Raw genomic sequence first — 17,470 nt, forward strand, 5'->3', positions numbered from 1 at the left:
TGCACTCCAGTGGCCATCTTACCTCTCATAGGGTATTGCACTTCAAATTGTTTACATACCCGCCGGTGGCCCTCCCGGTTAGCCGAGCGGTCTAACGCACGGCTTTCGGGGGAGGGAAGGAGCGCCTGGTCCCCGGCACGAATCCGCCCGACGGACTTGTGTTGAGGTCTGGTGAGCCGGCCAGTCTGTGGATGGTTTTTAGCCGCTTTTCCATCTGCCTCGGCGAATGCGGGCTGGTTCCCCTTATTCCGCCTCAGCTGCACTATGTCGGCAGTTGCTGCGCAAACAAGTTCTCCTCGTACGTGTACACCACCATTACTCAACCACACAAACATAAGGGTTACACTCGTCTGGTTGAGACGTTCCCTGGGGGGTCCACTGGGGGCCGAACCGCATAATAACTCTGAAAGAGTGGTTCGGTGTGGGGCGGCGGAGGGGTGAAGTGGACTGCGGTAGTCGTCGTGGGGTTGTGGACCACTGCGGCTGCGGCAGGGACGGAGCCTCTCCGTCATTCCCCAGTTAACATACAATGCAATACAATACAATACATACCAAATGGTTCAAATTGCTCTGAGCACTATGGGACTTAACTTCTGAGGTCATCAGTCCCCTAGAACTTGGAACGGCGGAGGGGTGAAGTGGACTGCGGTAGTCGTCGTGGGGTTGTGGACCACTGCGGCTGTGGCAGGGACGGAGCCTCTCCGTCGTTCCCCAGTTAACATACAATGCAATACAATACAATACATATCAAACGGTTCAAATGGCTCTGAGCACTATGGGACTTAACTTCTGAGGTCATCAGTCCCTTAGAACAGAACTACTTAAACCTAACTAACCTAAAGACATCACACACATCCATGCCCGAGGCAAGATTCGAACCTGCGACCGTAGCGGTCGCGCGGTTCCAGACTGTAGCACCTAAACCACTCGTCCACCACGGCCGGCCAATACATACCCGCCGATGGTATGTAGGTGTACGAAGTTACGTTGACATCCGACCATATCTTCTGGGTGCTTCACATTTTTTTCTCAGGCAGTGTATTTTGAAGAAACTGTTACGTTAAAAAAAACCGGTCGTTTAAAATCTCACAGTCTCACTTCGCTTCGTGATAATGAACTAATTATCTTTCTTTCTATCACTAGCCGTAATTAATATAATGTTTCGAATCTAAGTAACCCAGGTTTAGAGTCTGCACAGAAAAAGAAGTCGCCGACTATTTCCTGTCTGCTGCACTTTGGTTCAAATGGCTCTGAGCACTATGGGACTTAACATCTGTGGTCTTCAGTCCCCTAGAACTTAGAACTACTTAAACCTAACTAACCTAAGGACATCACACACATACATGCCCGAGGCAGGATTGGAAACTGCGACCGTAGCGGTCACGCGGTTCCAGACTGAAGCGCCTAGAACCGCACGGCCACACCGGCCGGCGTTGTTGGACGTAGAAATCGGAAACTTACCCTCTCTGTAAAGCAACATCTACGGCGATGTATAGCAGATCTAACGACGCAGTACAAAACTCCAGGAGGCACAAGTATATCGGAGTACACCTTTCAGCGTACTTCGTTGAACATGGAGCTCCGCTCAAGGCGACCTGCGACTTAGTGGTTATGTTGACCCTTCCTACAGAAATACTGTTCACTCACCGTGCGATGATTTCTTCTTCTGCAATCCGGTCCACACGCCTTCCCTGTTAAAAAAGAATTATGTTCCTCTACTGGAAAAGATGTAGTAGAAACAGTAGCATTAAATCCAGTGGGTGCAACAATTTTTTTTTTCAGTATCAAGTTAACTGAGCTACTGATTGAAAGGCAGTGTGTGACTGGAAACTTCGATATAGTGACACTTGTTTGATACAAAAAAGAAACAAAAAACATTGCGAGCCGGTGCTAATCTTAATTTCTAGTTTGAACACTCACATGCAATCAAAGTCACTTGTAATACCCATGTTATGGTAATTAACCAAACCCGTTAACAAAAAGATTACGGTACATAACGGATTAACTATGACAGAATACTCGCTCAAGTTTTAGACAAACCAACCACTACGCCGGCCGGAGTGACCGTGCGGTTCTAGGCGCTACAGTCTGGAGCCGAGCGACCACTACGTCGCAGGTTCGAATCCTGCCTCGGACATGGATGTGTGATGTCCTTAGGTTCGTTAGGTTTAATTAGTTCTAAGTTCTAGGTGACTGATGACCTCAGAAGTTAAGTCGCATAGTGCTCAGAGCCATTTGAACCATTTTTCCACCACTACGCATTTTCATTTTGCGGTCACGGCTTGTAAACATGAAACGCTGATTTTGGTAATTCAACAGTCACAGTTGAAGTATTAAAATAAGAATTTCATGTGGTCGTTTTTCTCATACGTTCGCATCCACTTTTCAGCAATCCATGGTCAAGTTTTAATCGTTCCTCTGCAAAATTATCCCACCTATTCAGAGATCCTTATATCTGCATCCGAACATGATGACGGCAGAGCTACTTCACAAAGCAATTCTTTAGCCCATCCCATAATATAGAAATTCCATAAATATGAAACTAACTCCTTCTCTAAATAACAGAATTACTGTAAAATGTTTCTTGTTTTCCCAGTTCCCTAAACTCGCTAGTTGTAAATTACAATATTCCCTTCAGAGTATAACTCACTTTCTCTGTACAATCACAGTTCTCACACTAACTTGTACTCAGTTAATAAACGTAATAATATTCATTTAACATCTAATTTTTTATTCACACCATCATTCACATTAATAAACAAACTAGCAATAATTAAATTGATCAATTACTTACCCCCATCCACGCCCATCCCCACCCCACGCCGGATGAAGTCACATGTTTTCCTCAACCTGCACGTGGGTCCCCGTACCCTCCCCCTCCCCACCCCTTCCCATCCCCCTCTCCTACCTACCCTATTGGCGGGAGTTTCGAATTTTGGCGGGAATATTGTCTAGATTGTCCAGTAATAGCAACAAACCATGGGATCCTGCTATCACGCCTCCTTTTACACTCTTAAAGATCCATGATGACACAATCATAGCAATTCCGCTATTTTGTGTGCTAGACGTCCATCAGAAGGACAGAGACAATTCTTCGTGAGTATTATTCTTATGTACGTTACAGAACAACACATTAGTTGTGTAATTTGGACCGACCTGTGTGATTAATTACGTAATTAGGACCGATCTTTACTTCAGCTACACAACCAAAATAAATAAAGTGCACTAACCTAATCTTCCTCTCCTGCATCTGGGCAGTTTCCCTGTGTTGGGGAGTACACTTGGGCTTTCCGTGCAAAAGGAGGTTTAGTCCCAGAAAAAGCACCGCCATTTTTAAGTTCCCACCAATTCCAAGAGCCTCTGGTGATATAATTGTGTTATCGAGGAGCACTTGAGATTTCTGTCCAGGAGACCAAGGTTCGAGTCCTGAAAAGGGCATCGTCATTTTTAATTTCCCGCCAATCCTCGGGTGGAGGATGGGGTGGGACGTCAGCACAGCCAAGGGACGAAGAAATTCACACCATAATTCGAAATTCCCGACAAAATTCGAATTTCTTGCACAATAAGGTAGGCTGGGGTAGGAGATGGGAAGGTGGGAGTGGGGAGGGTGTGAGGACCAATGTGCAGGCTGAGGAAAACATGACGTCATCTGGGAGTGGGGTGTGGATGGGCATGGTTGGGGGTATTTAATTGATCAATTTAACTAATTTGCATAACAATTTGATATCGAAATTGCACCAGGATCCCCATTACCCTACTACTAGTGAGTATTTCCATCGTCTGCTCCATAAGGACTGTGCATGTCTGCCCTTCCCTCTCAAGAATAATGCTCCAAATCCTGTCCGCTCCACACAGTAACAAACATAAGAGTGTTCCCATTCGATGACAAATTGAAGCAAGGCAAAAAGGCTCTGCATTGTGCTAAGGTGCTGCCCTCTATGCAACACCTATCAAACAGGCATTTTCACAGCTAAACGCAACACTTTCACGTCCCAGTAATAGGCGGAAAACCCGTAGTGTTGTCCCACTTGGCATATCCACAACTATACTGACTACAGCGTTTGCAAATGAAGGTCATAAAACTTCAACTCGACTCTCTTTTACCTTGTAGGCGTTCTACCATGACGGCTTGGGTGCCATATTGTGTGCCTACCCTCTTGGCAGAGCGTGACACTGTTCAATAACGTCTAGCACCGTACGCTAAGGGATGCAGACATGGGCTGCTATGTGAAATATGCGTGTTATGACCCAGTCTACAAGCGCTCTCATTTTTCACACTCATTTTAGATACACCATATACTCGTATATGTAAAGAGCAGTGCTATTTAATCTGGTACAAAGCATCTGAGCATGGCTGACCAGGAATGTTGCTAAACCTCCGTCTTTTCTGCACATGTATTTTCGAACTGAGAGTCTTGTATGAGAATTTCTAGTGCATAGTGCGATTGTTTTTCAGCAGTTACATTAACAGTATAACTAAATTAAGACCCATCAGAATAACCAAAGCCCAACGTTTCTAAGTATTTTGATAGATATAGAGGGGTAACGTGTCACAAGAAACCTGAGCCCCACAAACAAAAACTGATTTCATTTTTTGACTATACAACTGATAATTGCTCTAAAAATCATTCGCAATATTTTACCCTCGATATGTTGGGCATAATACATGTTTTATTCCGGAGGTATGCATAAAATTATTATGCGAAATTGTGCTAAACACATTCTCTAAAAATTATAAAATGTAACAGATCTACTGAGGCGAGTGCCTACACTACGCTTGTCCGTCTTCTTTTAGAATAATGCTGCGCAGTGTGGGATCCTTACCTGACAGGACTGATGGTGTGCATCGAAAAAGTTCAAAGAAAGGCAGGACGTTTTGTATTATCGCGAAATACAGGAGAGGGTGTCAGAGAAATGATAAGGATTTGGGCTGGACGTCATTAAAAGAAAGGCGTTTTTCGTTGCGACGGAATCTTCTCACGAAATTCCAATCACCAACTTTCTCGTCCGAATGCTAAAATATTTTGTTGACATTGACCTACACAGGGAGATACGATCACCACGATAAAATAAGGGGAATCAGAGCTCTCACGGAAAGATATAGGAGATCGTTCTCTCTGCGCTGTAAGAGATTGGAATAATAGAGAATTGTGAAGGTGCTTCGATGAACCCTCTGCCAGGCACTTAAATGTGATTTGCAGAGTATCCATGTAGATGTAGATGTAGATGTAGATGTAGAATATTTATGATATAAATGCCGTTGACTAGTCTTATAGGGGTCTTAGCCAGAGACAGTGTGATTATGACAAACTGCACAAGATACCCTGATGAGCCAAAACATTGTGACCAGTGCCCAACCAGTGAAAGGAAGGTGTTAAAAAAAAGTAATTCATATTTTGAGAGGTGGCAGTATGAACCAAGAGAAGACAAAAATGTCCAACATACAATGGCTCTAAAATGCGTACTTGATGAGTTATAAGCACGTGTTCATATTCGCTAGTGTGAAACACAGCTCTTCTATTACAAGCTCCATTATTGTCCATGAACACAGCATGCAGTAAAAATCTGTTAGTGTTGTTGTTTGTTAACCGTATTCACAGTTTGTGGTAAGTGCTACGCATATATTAGTTCTAGTTGATAAATTCACGAAATAATTTTACATCGTAGTTTTATCTTTGCACTTACCAACATAATGGAAGTCAGTTATTCCACGTTAGTAGTGGTAAACATGATCTGTTATGCCCTGGCAAGTGGGAGTAACCGCCGATCCCGTGTCCTCTATGCTGAAAAATGTTCAGAACACAGGGTACAATCTGCACAATTATACAGCAATCTTTTCCAGCGTGATTCCCTAAGAGGTCGGAAAGAAGCATGTCTACTATGAGCGGACACCATATGGAGGACCTACTTTAGCAATGGCTCACAAGTGTAGGAGGTACGTAATAGCAAGCAGATTATATTAGAAGCCCTGCTGTTTTGCAGTAACAGAATAACGTGTTCTTATTTGGTTACTGCATTCTGTAGGTCTTTCATAATCGGAAAGAGCTTGCAGTAGAAGAGATGTGTTTCTCAGTACCGAAGATGAACAAGTTTTCATACCTCGTAGGGTATGCATAAAAGCCCATGTTTACCGGACCTTTTTTTCTTGTCTTGGTCCATACTACCACCTCTCAGAGTATGGAATACATTTTTAAGACACTATATAAGCGGAGCAGAAATGAATGAGGATTCGTTCTAGCGACGGTACGAGCCGCTAATGAGAGAATCCACTGACATTCGCAACGGGCATATTGTTATGGCGCGGAACCTGGTAACAAGCGTCTCGTAAACGGCCAGCTGATCGGCTGTTCGCATGCTACTTCCGTGAGCATTTCTGGGAAGTGGTTGAAGGGCAGTGAAACCATGAGTGTCAGTTACGAATGCAGTGGGTACGAAATCATCGAGATAGGAGTGTGGAGCAATGGAAAAGTGTCGTGTGGTGGCATGAACCATGTTTCTTCTTACACCAGGTCGATAGCCGTGTCAGGATATGCCGTCACTCAGCCGAACGACTGCTCGAGACATGCACTACACAACGGACGCAGGCTGGCGATGGCGATGTTATGCTATGGAGGATTTCCTGGTCTTCAATGGGACCTACGGTAGTAATCTAGTGCACCATGATAGCCGCCAACTGCGTGAACATTATTGTAGACCACCTGCATTTCTTCATGCTTGATACCTTCCCCGACAGCGATGGCACCTTCCAGCAGGAAAACTGTCCTTGTCACAAGGCCAGAAACGTGCTACAGTGGTTTGAGGAGCATGATAGTGAATCATGATATCTTGTACACCAGATTCGCCTGTCTCTATCCGTCGGAGCATATCAGAGACGCGCCAACTCCACGCTCACTGCCACCGGTCCATAATTTACGGGAATTGCATGGCATGTATGTAGACATCTGACGCCACGTACACATGAAAACAAACCAGAGGCATGTCGAATCCATGCCACGCAGAACAGCTACTGCATTGCTTTCCACTGGTGGACCGACATACTACTAAGCGGATGGACATAATCCAGAATGAGATTTCACTCTGCAGCGGAGTATGAGCTGATATGAAACTTCCTGACAGATTAAAACTGTGTGCCGGACCTTGACTCAAACTCGGGACCTTTGCCTTTCGCGGGCAAGTGCTCCACCATCTGAGCTATCCAAGGACGACTCACGACCCGTCCCCACAGCTTCAATTCAGCCAGTACTTCATCTCCTACCTTCCAAACTTCACAGAAGCTCTCCTACGAAGCTTGCAGAACTAGCACTCCTAGAAGAAAGGATATAGCAGAGACATGGCTTTGCCACAGCCTGTGGGATGTTTCCAGAATGAGATTTTCACTCTGCAGCGGAGTGTGCGCTGATATGAAACTTCCTGGCAGGTTAAAACTGTATGCCGGACCGAGACTAGAACTCGGGACCTTTGCCTTTCGCGGGCAAGTGCTCTACGAGTTCGAGTCTCGGTCCGGCACACAGTTTTAATCTGACAGGAAGTTTCAGATGGAGATAATGTTTCAGTTCATAAGAGAATGTGGCTATGGCTCACAAAAGCCGGCAAGTTCGTAAGCCTCAACGGCGAATTTCACTCTGTTATGAGGCACCTGATCAAACTGCACCGACACCAATCTGGTACCGCTGCAGGAATGTTGTGCCATGGATTCTCCAGTAAGAGACGAAAGGAACATTTCTCTTTCCAAAGAAAGTAAATTTTTGAAGACACGACATTCGTGATTCCCAATTTGAACGTAACGTATACACTATCTGATCAAAAACATCTGGACATCCCCATGTAATGCAACGCTGACCACCAGGTGACACGAGGGGCGGACCCGCCAGTATAAAAGGCGGCAGGGAATTCCTGTTGTCAGTAAACAATCAGTAACAGCGGAATGGGTCTGTGAGGAGAGCCCAGTGACTTCGAACATGGAGTAATCATTGGATGTCACCTGAGTAACAGATCCATCACGAACATTTCAACCCCTGTAAAGTTACCGAAGTCGCCTGTTGGTGATGTAAATATGAAGTGGAAACGTGAAGGTACAGCCACAGCTAAACAAGGCCAGGCAGATCTCATGTACTGACGGACATGGACCATCGAGAGGTTGTAAAGTGTCGCATGAAGTCAGAGGAAGGAATCATTCATGAATTTCAAAGTGCTACCAGCAGTTCAGCTTGCACAATGACCGTGTGTAGCGGGTTGAAAAGTGTTCGAGCATCTCCTCGTAAGTCACACAGTTCTGCAGTCAGTAGTAACCAGCACTTGAGATGATGTAAACAGCGAAGCCACTGGATAGTGGACAATTGGAAATGAGTGATTTGTAGTAACGAATCACGCAGTACGCTCTGACAATCCGATGGAAGGTTTGGGTTTGACTAATGCATGGAGAACATTACCTGCCGTCATGTATAGTGCCAATAGTGAAGTACAGAGGAGACCGTGTTACGGTATGGGGGTGTTTCTCCTGCTTAATATGTAGTCCCCTCACTGCGCTTAAGAAAACTCTATATTCGGAAAGAGATGAACACGTTTTACAACAGTGTGTACTATAAACAGTAGAGGAACCGTTTGGAGAGGATGATTGTTTATATCACCATGACAGTGCATGCCATAATACAGCATACGTGAGATAATCGTTTGTGGACAATAACATTCCTGAAATGGACTGGTATGTCCAGAGTCCCGACCTGATTCCAGTGGAACACATTTGGGCTGAGTTAGAACGTCGACTTCGCTAAACACCCCATCACCCAACATTACTACCTTCTCTGGTTTCAGCTCTTCAGAGAGAATGGGCTCCATTTCCTCCACAGACCTTCAGCCACCACAATGAAAGTGTCTCCAGCAGAGTTCAAGCCATCGTAAAGGTGGACAGTGGATAATACACTCCATATTAATGTCCACTAATACGTGTCCAAATACTTCTCATCAGACAGTGTTCAATTCGGCTACTTTAAAATGCTGTATAAAGAAAACCATTTCACCTATCTGGCTATCACGATACTTACATTACTGACGAACATGTAAAAAAAACCATTGATCTTAACTTAATACACTACTGGCCATTAAAATTGCTACACCAAGAAGAAATGCAGATGATAAACGGCTATTCATTGGACAAATATATTATACTAGAACTGACATGTGATTACATTTTCACGCAATTTGGGGGCATAGATCCTGGGAAATCAGTACCCACAATAACCACCTCTGGCCGTAATAACGGCCTTGATACGCCTGGACATTGAGTCAAACACAGCTTGGATGGCGTGTACAGGTACAGCTGCCCATGCAGCTTCAACACGATACCACAGTTCATCAAGAGTAGTGGCTGGCGTATTGTGACGAGCCAGTTGCTCGGCCACCATTGACCAGATGTTTTCAATTGGTGAGAGATCTGGAGAATGTGATGGCCAGAGCAGCAGTCGAACATTTTCTGTATCCAGAAAGGCCCTTACAGGACCTGTAACATGCGGTCGTGCATTATCCTGCTGAAATGTAGGGTTTCGCAGGGATCGAATGAAGGGTACAGCCACAGGTCGTAACACATCTGAAATGTAACGTTACTGTTCAAAGTGCCGTCAATGCGAACAAGAGGTGACCGAGACGTGTAACCAATGGCACCCCATACCGTCACGTGGGGTGATACGCCAGTATAGTATAGCGATGACGAATACACGCTTCCAGTGTGCGTTCACCGCGATGTCGCCAAACACGGATGCGACCATCATGATGCTGTAAACAGAACCTGGATTCATCCGAAAAAATGACGTTTTGCCATTCGTGCACCCAGGTTCGTCGTTGAGTACACCATCGCAGGCGCTCCTGTCCGTGGTGCAGCGTCAAGAGTAACCGCAGCTATGGTCTACGAGCTGACAGTCCACGCTGCTGCAAACGTCGTCGAACTGTTCGTGCAGATGGTTGTTGTCTTGCAAACGTCCCCATCTGTTCACTCAGGGATCAGGACGTGGCTGCACGATCCGTTACAGCCATGCGGATAAGATGCCTGTCATCTCGACTGCTAGTGATACGAGGCCGTGGGGATCGAGCACGGCGTTCCGTATTACCCTCCTGAACCCACCGATTCCATATTCTGCTAACAGTCATTGGATCTCGACCAACGCGAGCAGCAATGTCGAGATACGATAAACCGCAATCGCGATAGGCTACAATCCAGCCTTTATCAAAGTCGGAAACGTGATGGTACGCATTTCTCCTCCTTACACGAGGCATCACATTAACGTTTCACCAGGCAACGCCGGTCAACTGCCGTTTTTGTATGAGAAATCGGTTGGTAACTTTCCTCATGTCGGCACGTTGTAGGTATCGCCACCGGCGCCAACCTTGTGTGAATACTCTGAAAAGATAATCATTTGCATATCACAGCATCTTCTTCCTGTCAGTTAAAGTTCGCGTCTGTCCCACGTCATCTTCGTGGTGTAGCAATTTTAATGGGCAGTAGTGTATGTGTGTCAGGGTGAAACATGGTCTGCTCCTGATCGCACAAAAGAATCTGAGTTGCTCGCAGCGCAAGAAATGTTTTATTTTACTTGACAGAAGTATTGTTTTGCAGATGGACTGGGAACCGGACGCAGTGCTGGCAGCGGTGCGCGGCCTGCCAGAGGCGGCGCAGCTGGCGGAGGAGCTGGCGGCCATGCGCACCGACCAGGACAGGGTCGCCCGCGTGCTCAGGCTGCCCTGCCTCGCCGACCTCCAGTGCGTACCAACAGCGCTGCAGCCTATGTATAAGGGACGATCAAAAAGATTACGTTTGAGGGCGTTGTTGCAGCGCGTGTGCGACGTAATGCAACTTCGATGCGGATGTACACTATGTGATCAAAAGTATCCGGACACCTGGCTGAAAATGACTTACAAGTTCCAGCCCTCCATCGGTAATGCTGGAATTCAAAATGGTGTTGGCCCTCCCTTAGCCTTCATGACAGCTTCCATTCCCGCAGGCATACGTTCAATCAGATGCTGGAACGTTTCTTGGGGATTGGCAGCCCATTCTTCACGGAGCGCTCCAACGACAAGAGGTATCGATGCCGGTCGGTGAGGCCTGGCACGAAGTCGGCGTTCCAAAACATCCCAAAGGTGTTCTGCAGGATTCAGGTCAGGACTTCGTGCAGGACAGTCCATTACAGGGATGATATTATCGTGTAACTACTTCGCCACAGGCTGTGCATTATGAACAGGTGCTCCACTGTGTAGAAAGATGCAATCGCCATCCCCGGATTGACCTTCAACAGTGGGAAGCAAGAAGGTGCTTAAAACATCAACGTAGACCTGTGCTGTGATAGTGCCACGCAAAACAACGAGGAGTGCAAGCCCCCTCCATGAAAAACACAACCACACCATAACACCACCGCCTCCGAATTTTACTGTTGGCACTACACACGCTGGCAGATGACGTTCACCGGGAATTCGCTACACCCACACCCTGCCATCTGATCGCCACATTGCGCGACTGCTACGGTCGCAGGTTCGAATCCTGCCTCGGGCATGGATGTGTGTGATGTCTTTAGGTTAGTTAGGTTTAAGTAGTTCTAAGTTCTAGGGGACTGATGACCACAGATGTTAAGTCCCATAGTGCTCAGAGCCATTCGAACCATTTTTTTGATCGCCACATTGTGTATAGTGATTCGTCAGTCCACACAACGGTTCTCCACTGTTCAATCGTCCAATGTTTACGCTCCTCACACGAAGCGAGGCGGCCTTTGGCATTTATAGGCGTCATGTGTGGTTTATGAGCAGCTGCTCCACCATGAAATCCAAGTTTTATCACCTCCCGCCTAACTGTCATAGTACTTGCAGTGGATCCTGATGCAGTTTGGAATTCCTGTATGATGGTCTGGATAGATGTCTGCCTATTACACATTACGACCCTCTTCAACTGTCGGCATGTACGCTTTTGTGTTGTACGTGTCCCTTCACGTTACCACTTCACTATCATATCGGAAACAGTGGACCTAGTGATGTTTGGGAGTGTGGAAATCCCACGTACGGACGTGTGACACAAGTGACACCCAATCACCTGACCACGTTCGAAGTCTGTGAATTCCGCAGAGCGCCCCATTCTGCTCTCTCACGATGTCTAATGACTACTGAGGTCGCTGATATGGAGTACCTGGCAGTAGTTGGTAGCACAATGCACTTAATATGAAAAACGTATGTTTTTGGGGGTGTCGGGATACTTTTGATCACATAGGGTATAAGCATTGACATGTAGGCAGGGTGTTGGTGTGCTATTCGTGTCCTTCCGACATGAGTACGGTAAATGCAGAAACGTGATCTATAATGACGCTGTCACCAAATGCGTCCAAACGCTGCTGTTATTGTTTTCTTACCTGACGAAGAAAAACACAGGTAGACAACCATTGGAAAATGAAGAATAAGTCTATCGAAAAAAAAAACCGCTGTGGAATAGTGCACCAACTTCCTGCTCGTCGCGATTCGGCACAATACACTGGTCGATCTGGGAGGCCAGCCTCATCCATTACACTAACTCAAGTGGGAAACACTCGAGCACCTGCCCTATAGTCTTGATCTCTTCCCATGGAATTACCATGCCTTCGGCCCCTTAAAAAAGGCTTCTTTACACAGCAGGACATGTTGTTTTACCAAATGGTTATCTTAAGCCTGGTAAGTCGGTGGGATGACTGCCTCAATGTTTACAGCGATTATGCCTGATTGACATACCGGTTCTGGACTGTACGGCCTTCGAATGGAAACTTTTTGATCACCCCTTATACCAGGCGCAGATCCACAGGGGTTTCATGAGGGTCGTCACCCAACCCAAACACTATTTTAATAGAAGTGTTTACATATATATTTTTCATACACCACTTTCCAAATTTCGACTTCCTCGTGTAGTGCAACATGCAGCGCATACATATTGCGAAACATTGAGGTGAGACAGACCCAGATGGAATTCGCGCGGCGGATTAAGGACCGTGGGTTTGTACACTGGCCAGACTGAGTGTAATTTTTAGGGGTTTCCATGCTCTTGTAGATAAATGGTGGGCTTGTCTCCGAAGTCTGCCTTAGAAAATGCGATGCATAATCAGTTAAAGTACGGAAATACACAAATCAAAGTTTACGCGTTTCGCACCACTCCCGTCCTTTAGGTTACCTTGGCGACTGTGACTCTAGAAAGGGCGTCCAGCCACGATGTTACATAATACAATAAAAATCTGTCAAATCTTAACAAAGCGGACCTTATAGTGGAAGATACCAACGCCAGGAAGAAGAAGAATAATTTCGAAATTTCATAGCTAGCTTCTGGGGAATAAAGTATCGCGAAAATTAAAGTGTCTTGAAAATGGGAAACAATTTTAGAAATTTTAATCTACAGGGTGTCCCAAAAAATATATACACTCATTTACTCATATTTATAAAGATACGGAAACAATTCAAAATCATAAATAATGTGAAAAATGTAGAAACCAACCGTTTATCGAAATTGTTCAAATTGTTGACTACTATGGTCTAGACGCTGATGACGCTGATAGATGGAATTCAGCACGTTCCTAGCCATTGAAATTGGTATTTTGGAACATTCGTTTTCAGTAGCTGCTTCCAACTCATTGATTGTAGCTGATCTTGTGCTATAAATATTGTGCTTCACATTCCCACATAGAAAAGAATCCGTAGAGATCAAATCCGGTGAGCGTGAAGCGTAGTCGTCTCTGCCTCTTCGTCCTATCCATCTATTCGGTATGTTTTCATCAAGGTAGGCCCTTACGTCGCGATGGTAATGGAGAGATCCTCCGTCCTGCTGGAAGTACAATTTTCCATCCCGAAACATCTCTTCGTTGCGTGGCATGGTGTATTCCTGTAGTAGGCTCAGGTAAGTTTCACCAGTCACCGTACGCTCAAAAAAGAAAGATCTAGTCAAACTAAATGTTGATGTACCACACCACACTGTAACTACTGGTAGGTTCACATGGTATTCCACTGTCACGTCAGGATTCTCAGCTGTCCAGTAGGTACAACTGTGACGACTAATCGAACCATTTAACTTAAAAGTGGCCTTACCACTCCAAAGAATCTTGTGTGGGAATTGTGTGTCCCGTGCGCACCTTGCTTGATACTACGCACAAAATTCAGTTCTCCGATCATGATCATCCTCATTCAGACCGTGGAGTAATCCAGGAATAAAACTTTTCCATTGAACACGCTTCTAAAAGCGATGGACGCTCGTTTTTGGAACTCCTGTTTCATGATGCGCTTGCAGCACAGACTTTCCAGGAGATTACTGAAACCTTTCGGTGGCTTCCCTTTCTCTTGCGGAGCCGGTGGATGATGGTGGTCCTCCGGAATGGTTCCTTTGGGCATTCTGAACGGTTCCCTCTTCCTCAAACTTATCTCACAGACAAGTAATGATGAGTCGCGTTTATGCATCTCGATGAAACTTCATTCTGAACTGTCTTCGCGCTTCACTCGCGTGGTGGTGGTGGTGGTGGTTAGTGTTTAACGTCCCGTCGACAACGAGGTCATTAGAGACGGAGCGCAAGCTCGGGTTAGGGAAGGATTGGGAAGGAAATCGGCCGTGCCCTTTCAAAGGAACCATCCCGGCATTTGCCTGAAACGATTTAGAGAAATCACGGAAAACCTAAATCAGGATGGCTGGAGATGGGATTGAACCGTCGTCCTCCCGAATGCGAGTCCAGTGTGCTAACCACTGCGCCACCTCGCTCGGTTTCACTTGCGTTCTCAGTCTTCCAGCAGCACTACAGAATGAAATTCCTTTGCGCAAGGTTCAGCTTCCCTGCAGCCATTTCTTCAAACCGTCGCATGTGAAAAAGAAAAAAAAATGTACTGTAGCTATGAGCTGTAAAAGAGTGTGTTCATTTTTTGGGGACAACGTGTATATTTAACAAAGGATAGTTTTCATTTTCTTGACTGAGGGCCTAACCACGTGGATGGGCCTTCGGCCTGACTCGCAACATTGCAGCCAGATATCTACATCTACACCTACATCCATACTCCTCAAGCCACCTGACGGTGTGTGGCGGAGGGTACCCTGAGTACCTCTATCAGTTCTCCCTTCTATTCCAGTCTCGTATTGTTCGTGGAAAGAAGGATTGTCGGTATGCTTCTGTGTGGGCTCTAATCTCTCTGATTTTATCCTCATGGTCTCTTCGCGAGATATACGTAGGAGGTAGCAATATACTGCTTGACTCTTCGGTGAAGGTATGTTCTCGAATCTTTTACAAAAGCCCGCACCGAGCTACTGAGCGTCTCTCCTGTAGAGTCTTCCACTGGAGTTTATCTATCATCTCCGTAACGCTTTCGCGATTACTAAATGATCCTGTAACGAAGCGCGCTGCTCTCCGTTGGATCTTCTCTATCTCTTCTATCAACTCTATCTGGTACGGATCCCACACTGTTGAGCAGTATTCAAGCAGTGGGCGCACAAGCGTACTGTAACCAACTTCCTTTTTTTCGGATTGCATTTCCTTAGGATTCTTCCAATGAATCTCAGTCTGGCATCTGCTTTACCGATGATCAACTTTATATGATCATTCCATTTTAAATCACTCCTAATGCGTACTCCCAGATAGTTTACGGAATTAACTGCTTCCAGTTGCTGACCTGCTATTTTGTAGCTAAATGATAAGGGAACTATCTTCCTATGTATTCGCAGCACATTACACTTGTCTACATTGAGATTCAGTTGCCATTCCCTGCACCATGCGTCTATTCGCTGCAGATCCTCCTGCATTTCAGTACAATTTTCCATTGTTACAACCTCTCGATACACCACAGCATCATCTGCAAAAAGCCTCAGTGAACTTCCGATGTCATCCACAAGATCATTTATGTATATTGTGAACAGCAACGGTCCTATGACACTCCCCTGGGGCACACCTGAAATCACTCTTACTTGGGAAGACTTCTCTCCATTGAGAATGACATACTGCGTTCTGTTATCTAGGAACTCTTCAATCCAATCACACAATTGGTCTGATAGTCCATATGCTCTTACTTTGTTCATTAAACGACTGTGGGGAACTGTATCGAACGCCTTGCCGAAGTGAAGAAACACGGCATCTACCTGTGAACCCGTGTCTATGGCTCTCTGAGTCTCGTGGACGAATAGCGCGAGCTGGGTTTCACACGACCGTCTTTTTCGAAACACATGCTGATTCCTACAGAGTAGATTTCTAGTCTCCAGAAAAGTCATTACACTCCAACATAATACGTGTTCAAATATTCTACAATTGATCGACGTTAGAGATATAGGTCTATAGTTCTGCACATCTGTTCGACGTCCCTTCTTGAAAACGGGGATGACCTGTGCCCTTTTCCAATCCTTTGGAACGCTACGCTCTTCTAGAGACCTACGGTACACCGCTGCAAGAAGGGGGCAAGTTCCTTCGCGTACTCTGTGTAAAATCGAACTGGTATCCCATCAGGTCCAGCGGCCTTTCGTCTTTTGAGCGATTTTAATTGTTTCTCTATCCCTCTGTCGTATATTTCGATATCTACCATTTTGTCATCTGTGTCACAATCTAGAGAAGGAACTACAGTGCAGTCTTCCTCTGTGAAACAGCTTTGGAAAAAGACATTTAGTATTTCGGCCTTTAGTCTGTCATCCTCTGTTTCAGTACCATTTTGGTCACAGAGTGTCTGGACATTTTGTTTTGAGCCACCTACCGCTTTGACATAAGACCAAAATTTCTTAGGATTTTCTGCCAAGACAGTACATAGAACTTTACTTTCGAATTCATTGAACGCCTCTCACATAGCCCTCCTCACACAACATTTCGCTTCGCGTAATTTTTGTTTGTCTGCAAGGCTTTGGCTATGTTTATGTTTGCTATGAAGTTCCCTTAGCTTCCGCAGCAGTTTCCTAACTCGGTTGTTGTACCACGGTGGCTCTTTTCCATCTCTTACGATCTTGCTTGGCACATACTCATCTAACGCATATTGTACGATGGTTTTGAACTTTGTCCACTGATTCTCAACACTATCTGTACTTGAGACAAAACTTTTGTGATGAGCCGTCAAGTACTCTGTATTCTGCTTTTTGTCACTTTTGCTAAACAGAAAAATCTTCCCACCTTTTTTAATATTTCTATTTACGGCTGAAATCATCGATGCAGTAATCGCTTTATGATCGCTGATTCCCTGTTGTGCGTTAATTGTTTCAAATAGTTCGGGTCTGTTTGTCACCAGAAGGTCTAATATATTATCGCCACGAGTCGGTTCTCTGTTTAACTGCTCAAGGTAGTTTTCAGATAAAGCACTTAAAAAACTTTCACTGGGTTCTTTGTCCCTGCCACCCGTTATGAACGTTTGTGTCTCCCAGTCTATATCCGGCAAATTAAAATCTCCACCCAGAACTATAACATGGTGGGGAAATCTACTCGAAATATTATCCAAATTATCCTTCAGGTGCTCAGCCACAACATCTGCTGAGCCAGGGGGC

At 45.4% G+C, this 17,470-nt stretch overlaps 1 protein-coding gene across 1 annotated transcript in view; it reads left to right on the forward strand.

Moving 5' to 3' along the window:
* LOC124722658 (SET and MYND domain-containing protein 4-like) overlaps positions 1-17,470 on the forward strand; it is a 183,751-nt gene that overhangs the window by 12,277 nt on the left and 154,004 nt on the right. Inside the window, exon 2 of the mRNA XM_047247803.1 lies at positions 10,607-10,749. Coding sequence (XP_047103759.1) covers positions 10,607-10,749 — 143 coding nt within the window. The remainder of the gene's footprint in view (positions 1-10,606; positions 10,750-17,470) is intronic.

This window comes from Schistocerca piceifrons, chromosome X (genome assembly GCF_021461385.2).
Source record: "Schistocerca piceifrons isolate TAMUIC-IGC-003096 chromosome X, iqSchPice1.1, whole genome shotgun sequence".
In the NCBI taxonomy this organism is placed as follows: Eukaryota; Metazoa; Arthropoda; class Insecta; order Orthoptera; family Acrididae; genus Schistocerca; species Schistocerca piceifrons.